Below are 14,123 nucleotides of genomic sequence, written 5' to 3'. Positions count from 1 at the left end.
TACTGAGTTCAGAGCTGCCAGTATTAAAATAGAATAATTTAATCAAAGTGAAATTTCATTAGCTATTTTTGTGTGCATGATATAAATGGTAAAATCTAATTTCCATTTGAATGCCTGAAAATATACTATTACTGACCAAATTAAGTTGAAAACTCCATTGACAAAACCATTTCAGGTTACTTCCAAGTGTAACCCTACCATGACCGCAATGAAAGTGAATGTGGAATGGATTTGGCATTTTCATTTGCATTAGATATTATTCAACCGGACACAAAATAGCCCAAAGAAAGCCTCCAAGGGTAAAAACATAAGCCCAATCTGCAACCAGACTACCACACTGTGATTTTTTATTTTTAGTCAAAATTCCCTTAACCTTTGCAGATGTGTTGACCTTGGCCAGACACCTAAGCAGGATAACTGTGTCCTTTGATTGGTTAATTTCTGCTAGTAATAGTCCTTTTCCACTACAGGTACTTAAAGTGGCTATAATTGATATTTTTATGATAACAATATGTCAAATGACAATGTGAAAACAGTGTAATAATGTTTACAGGGGCCGTTCATAGTGATGAACCGACAGGAAATGATTACCTGATTATTTTCGGCTGATCTGCAGCTCCCCGCAGCTTTGTAGAGCTTTTTAGAAAGTTTCAACTAATTGTTTAGCTGTTCAGACTGCCACTTCTGTTTTGGGTGTCTCTAACCAGTCCAGTCACACTGTTATCAGCCTCAGCAGGTAGTTCTTTTCAGAGAAACAGCTCTTTAAAAAAACACACTACCTGCTCTGCTCAGCACCAAATGGCAGACAGAAAAAGTTCACAACTTGCTGGTGAACACAATGGAGTATTCAGCAGGTGAAGAGCCAGATATCTAATTCGTTGGTGTAGATAAAAACTTAGCTAAAAGAGAGCGAATGTTGGACTTATAGTCACCAGGTGCCCAAAAACACAAGTCCAAGTAACTGATAATGTTTTCCAAGCTAGTTGGTGGCCTACAACAGAGCACAGTGTGTTGAACCACTTTGCACTGTTGTTGTGTTTTATCTCCATTTCTGCCAGATGCCAGACATGCTGTTTGACGTAGACACACTTGTTGTGATGTGATTACACATCTACTTGATCAGTTGTGATAGACAGCAGTGCTGGCCATCCCTGAAAGTACCTGGAACTTGCATATAGTATTTCCTCCTGAGTTCATGGAACTTGTCCCCAATGTTGGTGGATAACAGTGGAAACAAAAACGGAGCCTGCAACAATGGGTACAGGTTTTATTCAGTTTCATTATAATTATGCCAGTGTTATACTTCTACTGAAAACTGGATTTTTTTTTTTTAATCTCAATTTTGTGCACACAAATGGAGATTGAAATTTAAATTTGATTAAATGGCTTAATTTAAATACTGGAAAACCTGAACTTCCATACAGAAGATGCAGACAAGCCAACTGAAACAGAGTTGTTTAACATTAAAAGACCTGTTTCCCATGAGTTTTATGAGAAGGGTCCAGATGTACTGTTTCCTCATTCACTTCCTCACCAATGTATCTATTCATATAAATCTGGTTATTTTCTCAAGTCAAGTAATGTGTAAAGTATGAAAATGTGCATTCACTGCCTGCATGTAAGACTAGTTAAAAAAAAAACCTCCACTATATCCAGCCCCTTTTTCTTTGTGTCCAGATGTCTATAGAATCTGAGATGAGCCACCAAAGGTTTCGTTTCTTACTACAATCAGGGGTTTGGCACCTTTTTCCTACTTTGTCATTTGTCTGTCGTGTGCAGCATGTGTTATTACTCAAATGCATGATCATGCAACCATGTTGTTTGCACAACAAGGATTTTTTTTTTTTTTTTTTTTTTTTTTTTTTTTAAACCGATTGAGTGACCTTTCTCATTTTTCCTGTCGTCTGTCTTTTTTCCCTGTCCTCCCTCCTGTCTTTGTCCTTCCTTCCCTACTTCCTATGGTCCTCTCTCCCCACAACCCCCTTTCTCTTTTTCTGTGCAGCATTCCAACCCAGGGCACGCAGGCCCTTTCCCGGTGGCGTCCCTCCATAATGCCAACCCCACAAGTCCCACCAGTGCCAGTATGGCCGGTGCCCATGCTCACCGCGGCCCTGCCAGCCCCATCATAGGTCCTATCGAGCTCATCCCCTCTGTTACCAACCCTGAGAACCTGCCCTGCCTACCTGAGATCCCGCCCATTCAGGTGCGCACATTCTAACATTGTTTCAACCAGGACTCTTCATCTACCAGTTTTAGTATTTCTTAGGCTAAATTAATCTTTAAGTGTCAATGAAAGATAGACATTTAAAGAGTATTTTTTTTTAAAAAGAAATATCTAATGTAAATGTTTCAATTAGAAATATCACATAAATTAGTCCTCATGTTATAATGTACAACTGAACATTTTGAGATGAGAAGAATTAATTGAAAAATTATTGTAACATATACTCAATGCAGATGAATTAAAGAAAAATGAAAGAAAATATGGTGAATATACATATTCACTATATTTTCTAATTTACTTTATCTAATCATTCATCTACTTATACATGTGTGTGTGTGTGTGTGTGTGTGTGTGTATATATTTGTTTTTTTGATGTGTGTGTAAATGCTTATATATATATTTGTGTGTGTGTGTGTGTGTGTGTGTGTGTGTGTGTGTGTGTGTGTGTGTGTGTGTGTGTGTGTGTGTGTGTGTGTGTGTGTGTATATATATATATATATATATATATATATATATATATATATATATATATATAATATTTAGAGAGAGATACACACACCTTTTTGACTAGAGTCAATTTTGATATTTTCCCCGTCACTTTGCTTTTCTGGCATCACTAGCTGGAAGATGCAGGTTCTAGCAACCTTGGACACCTCCTGTCTCGCTACATCACAGCCAGCACGCAGCATCAGCTGGGCTCAGTAGACATGAATCCGTCACCTGGACTGTCCACACACTCGCCTGGATCTTCAGGTAAACACATGATCAGGGAGAGGGACTCCCATTCACATCTACCAAAGCTTTCTGTTTTAGTGTTATTTTCATTCTTTACATCACAGACTTTAGCGATTCAGGTACTGGGCTTAATCTCGCCAAAACATTAGCTCTGACTGTCAACACTCTCCATAGTAATTGGCTTTTACTGTAAATTGTGACTTTTTAAATATAAACAAAATACTTTAATGTATGAGCCATTCCTAAATTTAGTTTAGAAAATTACCGTATCTCCATATCAGGACATATGTCATTACAAAGTTATAAAATGACATAGTGTAAAATATTGCCAGTGTTGCCAGTATTTCCTTTCTAAATACTGTGTACATTTTTATGTTCACCAGAGGAAATGAAACTTTCCTGTACTTGTACAATAAGAAGTGATCACTGCTGCTGTATCATGTTTTCTGTCTCATCTCTGTCTGCAGGTCTGTCCAATGCGCACACACCAGCGCGACCTTCGAGCACGTCCAGCACAGGCAGCAGAGGCAGGTAAGAATATAAGAAGGTATTTTAGTGGCAAAACACCCTGTTAAAGTTCATAGAAAATATTAACACAGCAGAGACCACGTTAACTGATTTAATGCTGGTTTCATTTGACTACCTTGATGTTGCAGAATGCTTTGTGTCCTTAAGCATTAATGCAGCAATGTTGATGTCAAAGTGCATGTCACTGGAACTGTATATGGACTGCAATAGAAGTTAAAGACATGACCTGCATGACATATCATTGCAAATACATGTGCTTGCTTAAAGATCATATATGTTTTTGTTCGGCCATGTTCTGTCTCTCATGTCTGTCTTACCCCAGCCCACAATACATTGTTCAAACATTTGCCTCCCAAGTTAAAACTAGGTAGGGGAATTTAGTGAAAACAAATACAGTGATAGAACGAGAAGCAACAAGAGAAAAGTGGGTGATGACAAACACCTTGTGTCTTTATGCCATACCCACTGAATTGAAAGTGGCAATGGCCAATGCAGAGGTTGAGGGAAAATGCACACTGTCGAGTGACACTGCTTAAAATTTTATTGATCACAGGAACACGATCAGTGTCGTTTAAAATATTAACCAGTTAATACAGATGGGACTGGCTCAAACTAGATGCTCAGAAACAACAGGAGCCGACATTTAGACAGCAGGATGGCGATGAGGTCCTTCCATGTGTGTATTTAGACAGTTTGGTTTGACCCCTTCTATATTGCTGCTTAAACCAAGTACTTGAAAATTAACATCTGTGTTAATGACAGCAGGTGGCCATCAAAGCGCGATGCCTCTCTTCTGGTACTAGAAATTGGCATTTTATTAGTTCACAACTACTGCAATCTTTCCCTGACCTTAAGAAAGAAGATTTAGTTGCCTATTTTTAAACAGCAACCTGATAACCCAATAACAATACTTAAGAATTTGTCACAGATCACCAAGCCCCCTGTAAATATGTGTCAAGATAGTTTTGCCTTACTTCACATTGTTAAACATTAATACTTTGTCGGTCCATTATTCATTCTGAAGCAAATGGACTAAATAAAACAAGCAAACACTGTATGTTTATCCTGTTCTCGACATAGGGACAGAAGTCACTACAGTTATGACCCCTTTGCAGTCTTACTGAACTAAACGAGTAGAGTCATATTAAGGCAGTTAATTGGTTTGATGTTGTTAATGAGTTTAAACAACTGCAGTAATGTTCTCCACGATTTGTTTTTGTGTCTATTTAAGCTGTAGCTCTGCAGGGAGGGCGGGGCCAGGAAGTGCAGCTGCGGTGGAGCAGGTGAGGGTGAAGCAGGAGCCAGGTACAGACGATAGCTACAGCTGTCCAGCTTCTTCTCTGAAGACAGAGCGCGGGAAAGATGCCGGGAGGAGTGCCTGCATGGTATGAATACAGTTCTTCATCCAGTAGTTTTAAAACAGACCGTAGGGTCTGGGAACGTGATAACGTCATCCTGCACTGATCTGCCATACTTGGTAGCAGCTGGTTGTCTGTACTGAATTGTGCTTGTAGTCAGCTTACATCATGATATGACTCACCCTGTCACAAGGAGTGTCCTTCTAACAGCTAATATTGAACATCATGGAGAGAAAGTTCACAAGTGCAGGACGACCAATTTTGAGAGTGTAGTAAAAGTATCTCATCAAGTGCATATTCAACTAACTATGATGACATTTTTGAAAACAATGTTCAGTTATTTATGATACCCAAAACAGACAAATGGCCAATTTTAAAATATGCAAAAAAAACATATGCCTAATAATTTCTAACATTGGCCAAATTGTGTGTGTTTTCCCCAGATGAGCAGTCCTGAGAACAGCCCCCTCCCTGCATTAGGGGTCATAGTCCAAGATGCCCTCAAGTCTCTAGGGGAGCGCATTAAAACAGAACCCCAGTCTGAAACACCTTGTTCTGGATTAAATGGCTCCAGTGCAGCCACATCATCTTCTTCCGCTACCACTATGACCTCCACTACCTCGTCGTCCACCGAGAACAGCATCAGCACGACAGGTCCTCCGCTCACTAATGGAAACTTAGACAAGGGGACAGAGGCTAAAGAGAGTGGGACATCTGCTGCAACAGGCAATCCTGGTGGGAAAGAGGATGACCCCAATGAAGACTGGTGTGCCGTTTGTATCAACGGTGGTGACCTGCTGTGCTGTGACCGCTGTCCCAAAGTGTTTCACATGAAATGCCATGTACCCACCATAAAAATCTTCCCTAAGTAAGTGGTCAGTATAGGTGATTTTTTTTTTTTTTTTTTTTGGTGTTGTCATCTGCTTTAGCACACTACTACAGCATTCTTGTTAAAGTCACACACATCCAAGTTTATTAGAATATGACCAGTAGGGTTTTTATTTTTTTAAGTGATGTACCGAGTATTAATAACAGTAATATTTACGGAACTAAAACATACTAATGCACACAAGCAGAACAACACAGTTAAAAAAGAGAACAGACATGCAGAATGGCACAGAAGCATTAGTAAAACCAGAACATGTTTTAAACATTGACAAAGTTGATGCCTTATCTGTAGTAAGAGACCCCCTACTAGCAAAAAGATATGTCAGCCTAAACATAATGTCCAAATACACCACTCCATTTTATTAATATCCTGAAATTCCTGGGTGTTCTCGAAACATTTGGCTTTGGCCGCAGTTAATTGACAACGCAAGTTAAAGTCTAAACAAAATGAGATGGTAACACAATGTCCTCGGTTTGATTTTTGCGTCTTAGGGGTGACTTCCTCTGTACTTTTTGCCGGAGTGTGACCGACCCTGAGATAGAGTATTGTGACGACAGCAGGAAAATTAAGGGAGAGCAGGCCCTGAATCCCGAGGACCAAAGGGTCAGTACATCCACTTTGTCCTCAGAGTACCTCTCTGTGATTAGTATGCGGCAGCTGATTTTCTCTCTTTCTCTCTCTCTGTGCAGAGATGCGAACGCCTCCTGCTGTACATCTTCTGTCATGAGCTCAGCGTGGGCTTTAGGGAACCTGTTCCCAGCTCTGTAAGTGGGTCTTCATCTCACAGACACACACAGACACACACACACACACACACACACACACACACACACAAGCACAGTTCAGCCAGTTCTACTACCTGATGGTCAGTCACTTCCTAATTCCTGATCTCATGAAGTTTTCCCTTTCTCCTGTTTGTCTAGTGGTGGCAAAGTTTCATCATTACTCCTTAGTTTTTTTTTTTTAGTTTTTTTTTTTTTTTTTAGTCCTCTCTCGTCTCTGTTGTTCTGCTCAAACGGATTGGACCAAGAGTCAGAGAGATGTTTGAAATAGACATGGTTGCCCCTCGGGATACCAAAGCAAAAACAAATGCCTGTTTAATTTATTGTGGAACCAACAGTAAGTTTTGGTTAAAATGCAAAGAATATGTTATACTTTTTGCAAACTAGTAATATTAAAACATACTGATGAAGCTGGCAGGACCTAATTAATGACCTGTGTGCTGATATTTTTCCGTTTTATTTTATTGCATAATGTATAATTTATTTCTGTGATTAATAATTTTTCAGTTAGCTCTTGGTAGGCTCCTTTATTTTATGAACTCAAAATCTTCGAGACCTGCTTTTGATGGAGAGCTGTACAAATTAACCTAATTTCATAGAAGTTCAAGTGTTTTTTTTTTATAACCGCAGTATTTTCAACATGTTTGGGGCAATTGGAAAATGGAAATGGAAAATTTTTGTTGTTGAGCTTTTTTTGTCTTTTAAGAATACATGCTCTGTTATTGACCCTTTTAGTTTTTGCCATGCTCCGTTAGTACAACACAGTAACACATTCTTATTTTAAGTTACTGTTTAGGAGGGTGTCCCTGTGGCCTCGTGGTCTGGGGCACAGGTCATGTGGCCGCACCAGTCCTAGTTCATTTATGCCTGGGGGCCTTTTTTTTTTACATGTCTTACCCCTTAGTCTCTCCTCACTTTTCTTTTTTGTCTCTACTGTCAAAAGAGCAAAATTGCCAAAAAAAAAACGGTCTTAAAAATAAATCAGTATTTAGGGGTCACCAATCACTGCTGATGCTAGAAACCCTCGTGGGTCTGCTCAGGTCATTTTTCCCCTTATTTCTGTTCTCCTGCTCTAAAATGACCAATTAGGATCTCAAAAACTATAAGAGCTAAAGCTACCACTAGGAAGATAGATTCAGATTGTCAGCCACTATAGACAACAAAAACCATAGCCGTTGAACTCAGGGTCCCACAATGATTAGCAATTGTACATTTTGGTTTATAATTTAAGCCTTTTGGGATATTTTAGATCTTTTTGATATGTGGTTTATGTGAGTTACTCAAAGGTTGTTGCACTGATGTGTGGGTATAAGCTCTGAGCGGGAGTCCAAAATGAGTCTCAGTATTAAAAGCATTTCATATAATAAAACAACATGCCACAGAACGTAACATCCACTACACTGTATAAAAATATGATTTTCTAAACACTGCTCAGATCTCTGGTCAGACCTCTTAGTACCTCAGAATTACTTTGATGTACGCCAGTGTTCATCACTCTGCACCACAGCAGGCTTGAAAATCATGATTCTCCACAAGTAATATACAATAGCCTATAACAAAGACATGCAGACAGACTTGACATGAGAATTAATCAGTGGAAGATCAATGAGTTTTTTGTTGTGGACGGTGACATTGTTTAAGTGCATGTTGTAGCGTGAAATGCTTTTGTTTATAGGGGACTGTATGCTGCAGCTCATTTTGGTCTAAACAGATACCAGCTGTCTGAGAAAACTTTCAACACTAGACCCCCAGTCAGATTTAATATCCGTCAATCTTTTTTACCCCCTGTGAGTAATGCATACCACCATATGTCAAAAACAATCCCAAAAAGCACAAAAAAGTTATAATATTTCCCAGGTTTCTCAAAACATAAACTTCCGTTCCACTTATTATGGAGTCGATCTCTGGTTTCTATGTTTCTGTTAACTCTGACAAAACTGCAAGCCACTCCGTTCTCCATCTCTCATGTTCACAGCAAATAGAAACTTTTCGCCATCCTCTGAAATAGTTAGAGATGTTGTCTAACCCACTTTTGTCTAACCCAGGTGCCCAATTACTACAAGATTATCAAGCAGCCCATGGACCTGAAGAAAGTAAAGAAAAAGTTGCAGTTACGCAGCTCCCAGTACTACCAGTCCACCCAGGAATTTGTGTCCGATATGCGCCTGGTGTTCAAAAACTGTGCAAAGTACAATGAGGTGAGCAGCATGAGTCTTTTGCCTGCTTTGGGGAATGGCATCTGCTTGTGTGTGTGCATGCAGACAAGGGTTAGACTGGTATGGGTTGAAGTTTAAACTGCCACCAGCATATTCAAAGGCATAGACTGAATCATTTGACCATTTTCATACTCAAACGTCAGAGACTAATACATTAGGCCTTAAATGAATCATTTATTGACAAAAACATAAGTGAACAATACAATGAATAAATGAAACAATATTTATATGTCATTGTTAGGTATTATGTTTCTCTTCAATAAGACCAGAGTTGGCAAACCAATATATTAGTCTAACCTTAATGCAAAAACGCAGCCTTATATTGGAAAAGGAAGTGGTGCTTACGGCCTGCATTGTGCGTAGTTTTGTACAATTACTAACACTGGCTGTTGGAGGATGGAGTGTAAAGCCGCTGCTGTGCTCTCTTCACCCTGGCTGTAGGAGCAATGTCTGAACCCTGTTAACACTTTAAGCATCACAGTGATAAATCACGAGTTTGTGTTTTTAATGGCTGTGGTCACTTGATTGTTATGTTTCATCTTTAAACATATTCTTTTTTCGGAGGAATAATGTATTTTCACGTATAATGGATGTATTATTTTTGTTGCCTCTTTACATAGGGATGCTTTTCTGGGTATCAGTTAAATTGCTTATTACATCATGTACCCTCTCTCTATACTGGAACGCAGTTTGTACACTGTATATGTTCATGTCTTATATTTTACAACCACACGGGGGAGCTTTTATTATATCAAGATGTGAACAATGTCTGGAATGATAACTCAGAGACACCACTTCTTTTGGCTAATAGTGATCGTAAAGGCTAAGAGCCTCACAGGATGACCCCACTATACATCTGTTATTGTTATGTAACCAAAATTAACAGCAAGCAGAGACCCCATTTTAAGAGGGATGTTGTTAGTGATCAATACATACTTTCAATGTAGTTTGCATGAGTAAAGATAGTGAAAGGCATTTCACAGGGACATCATCATTGTAATGTAATTAGATTACTCAAAACTTAAAGTAAGTAGTAAGTCATTAATTGATGAGTAATTACTCGTGATTACTCAAGTGGTAACATAAGGCACCACCCATGGCAAGACATGTAAAAGTCTAGATTTTCAAGATTGTTACTACAATAAGTTGCATTTGTATAACTAAAGAATCAGTTTCTTGATAACAAAAAGTGGCAGTTTCAGGTATACGTGCATATTTTAAGGATCCTTACAATCCTTATATTCCAGTAGAGCTTACTGGCTAAACAAAACAAAAATCTCAATTTTCTAAATGTGAGAAAGGTAGAGAAAGGTACCCACAAAATGTAGACTATTAACTAAGAAAAGCTGTCCTGTTGAATGCTATCCCTGTGAAGAAAAATCACCCTTTAAACCACAACTGCATCTTTACTTCTAATAGCTCAAAGGCTATTAGAAGTAAAGATGGAGAGGTTTGGAGAGTAGCAGTACTAAAACCACTTGTTAAATGAATAAACTATTTTCAGTCAGCTATAGTTACATAATGTATGACTGATCCATTCCTGTAATTATATCACTTGTAAAGACAATATTCTTACTCTTAATATCAACATATAGATCAATAAATAATGAATTTCTTTATACATAAGTAGTGAAGAAACATCAAAGACAGACTTGTAGGACCGGACATGTGGTAAAACAGAAAATGTGTCCACCATAGAGATGGTGATATAGAAAATGGGCTGCAGAAAAACGAATGAGATAGATCTAGATATAAAACTCTGGATTAAGTAAAATTATCACACATACCCTCTACTTTCCCAAAGCCTATGTAACTTTATGGACCTCACTTGCTGTTAATTTCTGCAGTAACGACTTGGTGATGCACACCGTTTAGGCTTGAGCACAGTTGGCCGTAAGCAGATTTCTAATCTGTTATTATCTAACCTGCCTGTGCTGTGAACTCTTTTCTTCCCCCTGCTGCTTCACTGTCTTTGTTGTAATGTTATTGCCCCTTTTAGATGTCTCGAATAATCCAGGTTTATGATGAGGAGAAACAGATTAATACACAGGTAAGCCGTTTCAAATAGAGCACAGATGTCCTGTCCCCCGCCACTGAGGCTTCAAAAAGTGTTTTTGCCTTTCACCTTAGAGAGAATAGAGAATTCATGAACAACAGATTTGGGCAGTCATACAGTTTCAAACTATAAAAAGTATGCATAAAAAGGCTGAAAACTGGATTAGATTTCTTTCTGTTTAATCTTAAAGAAAAGGTGGTAAAACAGTATGATAGACTATTATCATACTGTTTGGTGTCTGGAGGTCCTGAAAAGTCTAAAAATTTCTCCATTCTTATTTGGTTAAATTTACTTCAGTAGTCCTGAATCCAGTCCATTCAGTGTTACTGTGTGACCACATGAACAGCTGATTCGAAGATGCAAAATTTGAAGCAGATATGTTTTGTATTGTATTAGTGGCTGTGCAAACCATAATTCTGGGCCTCTCACATATATTCATATTAATTTTCACTTTCAGATCTATGTATATAAAATGAGAATAAATAGTGATGTGAGAGTAAAAATAAAGAAGCAGAGACTATATATTGTGTGTGTGCGTGTGTGTGTGTAAATATATACTCAGCTGGCAGTTTATTAGGTACATCTAGCTAAAACTAATATAGGCTAGTGCAATAGTCCTGCAATAAAACGTGCTTAGTTGTCCAGAGGCTCTCAATCAGCAATCAGGCTCATAGGGAGTTACCAGATAGCAGGTATAAGCAGGAGCCTGACCATTTAAGTCTTTAAATACAATTAGTAAAATCTTAAAACCAATTCTAAAACCCACAGGTAACCAGTGAAGGGCAGCAAGGACCCGCTGTGATGTGGTTGCAAGCCTGGCTGCAGCTTTTGTATCGACTGTAGTCTTTAGACGCTCCACCTGCTGATACCAGAATAAAGAGGGTTGCAATAGTCCAGTCTGGAGGAGATAAAAACATGGATGACCTTTTCTAGATCTGCAGATGAGAGGAATGACCAGATCTTGGTTAAAGCAGGGTTGAACAGCTGTAGTCACCTTACTGTCAAAGGACAACTCTGAGTTGAAAATAACACCAGGCCTCTTTTTTTTTTTTTTTAAACAACATTAATAGATGGCTAGATGAGACTGTTAATGCTCCTAGTGCTGGGGCCAGGTTGTGTAATTTTAATTTTCTGATTTGGAGTCATTCAACTGTAGGAAATTATTGGACATCCAGTCCATTGTTCCATCGAGGCAAGGCATAATAGATGACTTTATCGGGACATAACGAATGTGTAATGTCTGTGTAGCAATGGCAATCAATATTCTGTCTACGCATGATTTACCCCAGGACTAGCGAGAAGCATAAAGCATTACGGAGAAGGACTTGTTAGACAGATACAAGATGAATCAATTCAGAGCCACATCACTGATGCCAACATAGTTTTTCCGACGGCTGTATAAAGATGGGCTCAGACTACAGGAGTTTTCAGTCGATTTAAACCCGATTCACCCCTCCTGACAATTGGAGGAGAAATCTGGTCTGGGACCTTGGTCAGTAATGATGTTAGACCCAGATTATCTGGTAATGTGAGGGGTTTACAGATCCAGTCTCAAACCTCCCAGACTGCTTGCAGACTCATCAAGGCCTCTCCAATTAATATTAAACATGTTTGATATTTAGGAGTTAAAATCGGACAATTACTATTATGATTACATCGGTCCAAAGCAGCTGACGGAGTTGCTGAGCAGTGGTAAACATTCCAGCCCTTGAGTTTAACGTTAGCTAACATACTACTATTGGCAAATATTAAACATGACAGTTAAAATCTCACCTCCAGTTCTCGCTGAAGAAGAGGCAACCCGCGTTGAGCATGTCTCCCCAACCATTTTCTCATCCAGACTCACTTAGACTTCTGCTTTTGTTTTTTCTCACTGTAAAGTATCACTAACATTACAGCAAGTTGTTGCATCACAGTTTCCATTGTGTTTACATTTGCTTCCTCATGAGATCAGGTGAGGTGGTGCATTTCTCCCTGATGGCTCACTCTGGCACCATAATCTTAATAATATCCTGTAGTGTGTAATGCACCATTATTTTCAAATACTGTAGTGCGTGCATGTTTGAGATCAGAGAAAAGGTGGACGTTTCTCCTTGTGTGTGTGATGCAACCCAACGTCAAAATCGGTTAGGTTTTTAAAACTCCTGTTGTCTGAGTCCAGCCTATACATTGTGTTCCTCTGTGTCAAAAGCTGAGCTGAGGGCAAGGAGAATTAAAATGGAGAACAAGCGGCACATCATTTGGGACCGTGACAAGAGCATTCTCGGTGCTATGCAGAGAGTGAAAAACAGTTGAAATGATTGTTCATAAAAGAAATCGGTTGTCTAAAATTACTTAAAACCGAAGGCTCTAGAGAGGGCTTCTTCAAGAGGGGGTAAACGGTGGCATTTCTAAAATGGGAAAGTGGGAAAAATGCCAGTAGACAGAGACCAGTTAACTATGGCTAAAATATCCGGACAAACCGTCTTGAAATACTGCTTTTAAAAACCAAGTGGCAATGCAGTCTGAAGGGCGGGTGGATGATTTTGAAAGTGCAACAGTGCGTTGCAGGGTTGACAGATAGATCTCACTAAAGTGAGTTAGTGCTGAAGATGGGCAGGAGTTAATATTTAGCTCTCATCAAGCTGAATTATGTGTTAATGTGCTGCTGAATCTCCATTATCTTGTTATAGACATAATGAAGACATTCTTCACATCTCTTTGGGGAGGATACAGCTGGCTGGCTAATTGGGGACCAATCACAGAGTTCTGGGGCTATGGCCCTGTTTAGCTATCAGCTGCAAGAAATAAGAGTTCCTTGCTTTCTTGACTGCAAGCTGATAAGTGGAAATTAAGATGTTTAAGAGAAGCAAGGGAAGCAGTATGTTTAATTATATTCCATTTTTGTTCTGCCTTCCTAAATTGTCTTTTTATATCCCTCATTTGTTAATTTAAACGTGGTATAGAAGAAAATTTCGACTTTTGTATCTGACAGGAGGTATGGGATCTAAAATATTTGTGCAGGAGATGTTAAAAACACTGAAAAGCTGCTTTACAGTGAGGCCCTGGTGTTAATGGACACTTAAAAAATGTGTTTGAGACATTAAAAGTTTGACAGAAATGGGAAACAGAGTGAATTTAGGGGGCAGAAGCAGATCAGTGTGGGGGGTTTGGGGTCATGAGAGAGGAACAGTACCCAGAAGAGCACTGCTTTGTGATGAGAGGTGGCAAAATCAACCAAATTCACATCTTCCACACAGAAACCATGGGAGAGCACAAGGTTAGGTTTAGGCCCTTTGTAATCATTGAGATGCTTGACATATTGAGTTAGGTTACAAGAGTCTAAAATTTTGATA

General features: G+C 39.0%; 1 protein-coding gene across 4 annotated transcripts in view; it reads left to right on the top strand.

The window, feature by feature from the left end:
* The window catches only part of trim33 (tripartite motif containing 33), a 32,538-nt gene that overhangs the window by 15,973 nt on the left and 2,442 nt on the right, over window positions 1–14,123 (top strand). Inside the window, exons 11-20 of one of the 4 annotated variants that reach the window (XM_040152775.1) lie at window positions 1,678–1,734; window positions 2,003–2,203; window positions 2,845–2,977; window positions 3,427–3,490; window positions 4,719–4,872; window positions 5,289–5,713; window positions 6,226–6,337; window positions 6,424–6,498; window positions 8,562–8,714; window positions 10,732–10,782. In XM_040152775.1, coding sequence (XP_040008709.1) covers window positions 1,678–1,734; window positions 2,003–2,203; window positions 2,845–2,977; window positions 3,427–3,490; window positions 4,719–4,872; window positions 5,289–5,713; window positions 6,226–6,337; window positions 6,424–6,498; window positions 8,562–8,714; window positions 10,732–10,782 — 1,425 coding nt within the window. The remainder of the gene's footprint in view (window positions 1–1,677; window positions 1,735–2,002; window positions 2,204–2,844; window positions 2,978–3,426; window positions 3,491–4,718; window positions 4,873–5,288; window positions 5,714–6,225; window positions 6,338–6,423; window positions 6,499–8,561; window positions 8,715–10,731; window positions 10,783–14,123) is intronic. The other 3 variants (XM_040152776.1, XM_040152777.1, XM_040152779.1) reach the window with 3 other exon arrangements.

This window comes from Xiphias gladius, chromosome 18, assembly GCF_016859285.1.
Source record: "Xiphias gladius isolate SHS-SW01 ecotype Sanya breed wild chromosome 18, ASM1685928v1, whole genome shotgun sequence".
Lineage (NCBI taxonomy): Eukaryota > Metazoa > Chordata > Actinopteri > Istiophoriformes > Xiphiidae > Xiphias > Xiphias gladius.
Note: the sequence above shows the minus strand (reverse complement) of the source record. Positions and strands in the feature narration are given on the sequence as shown.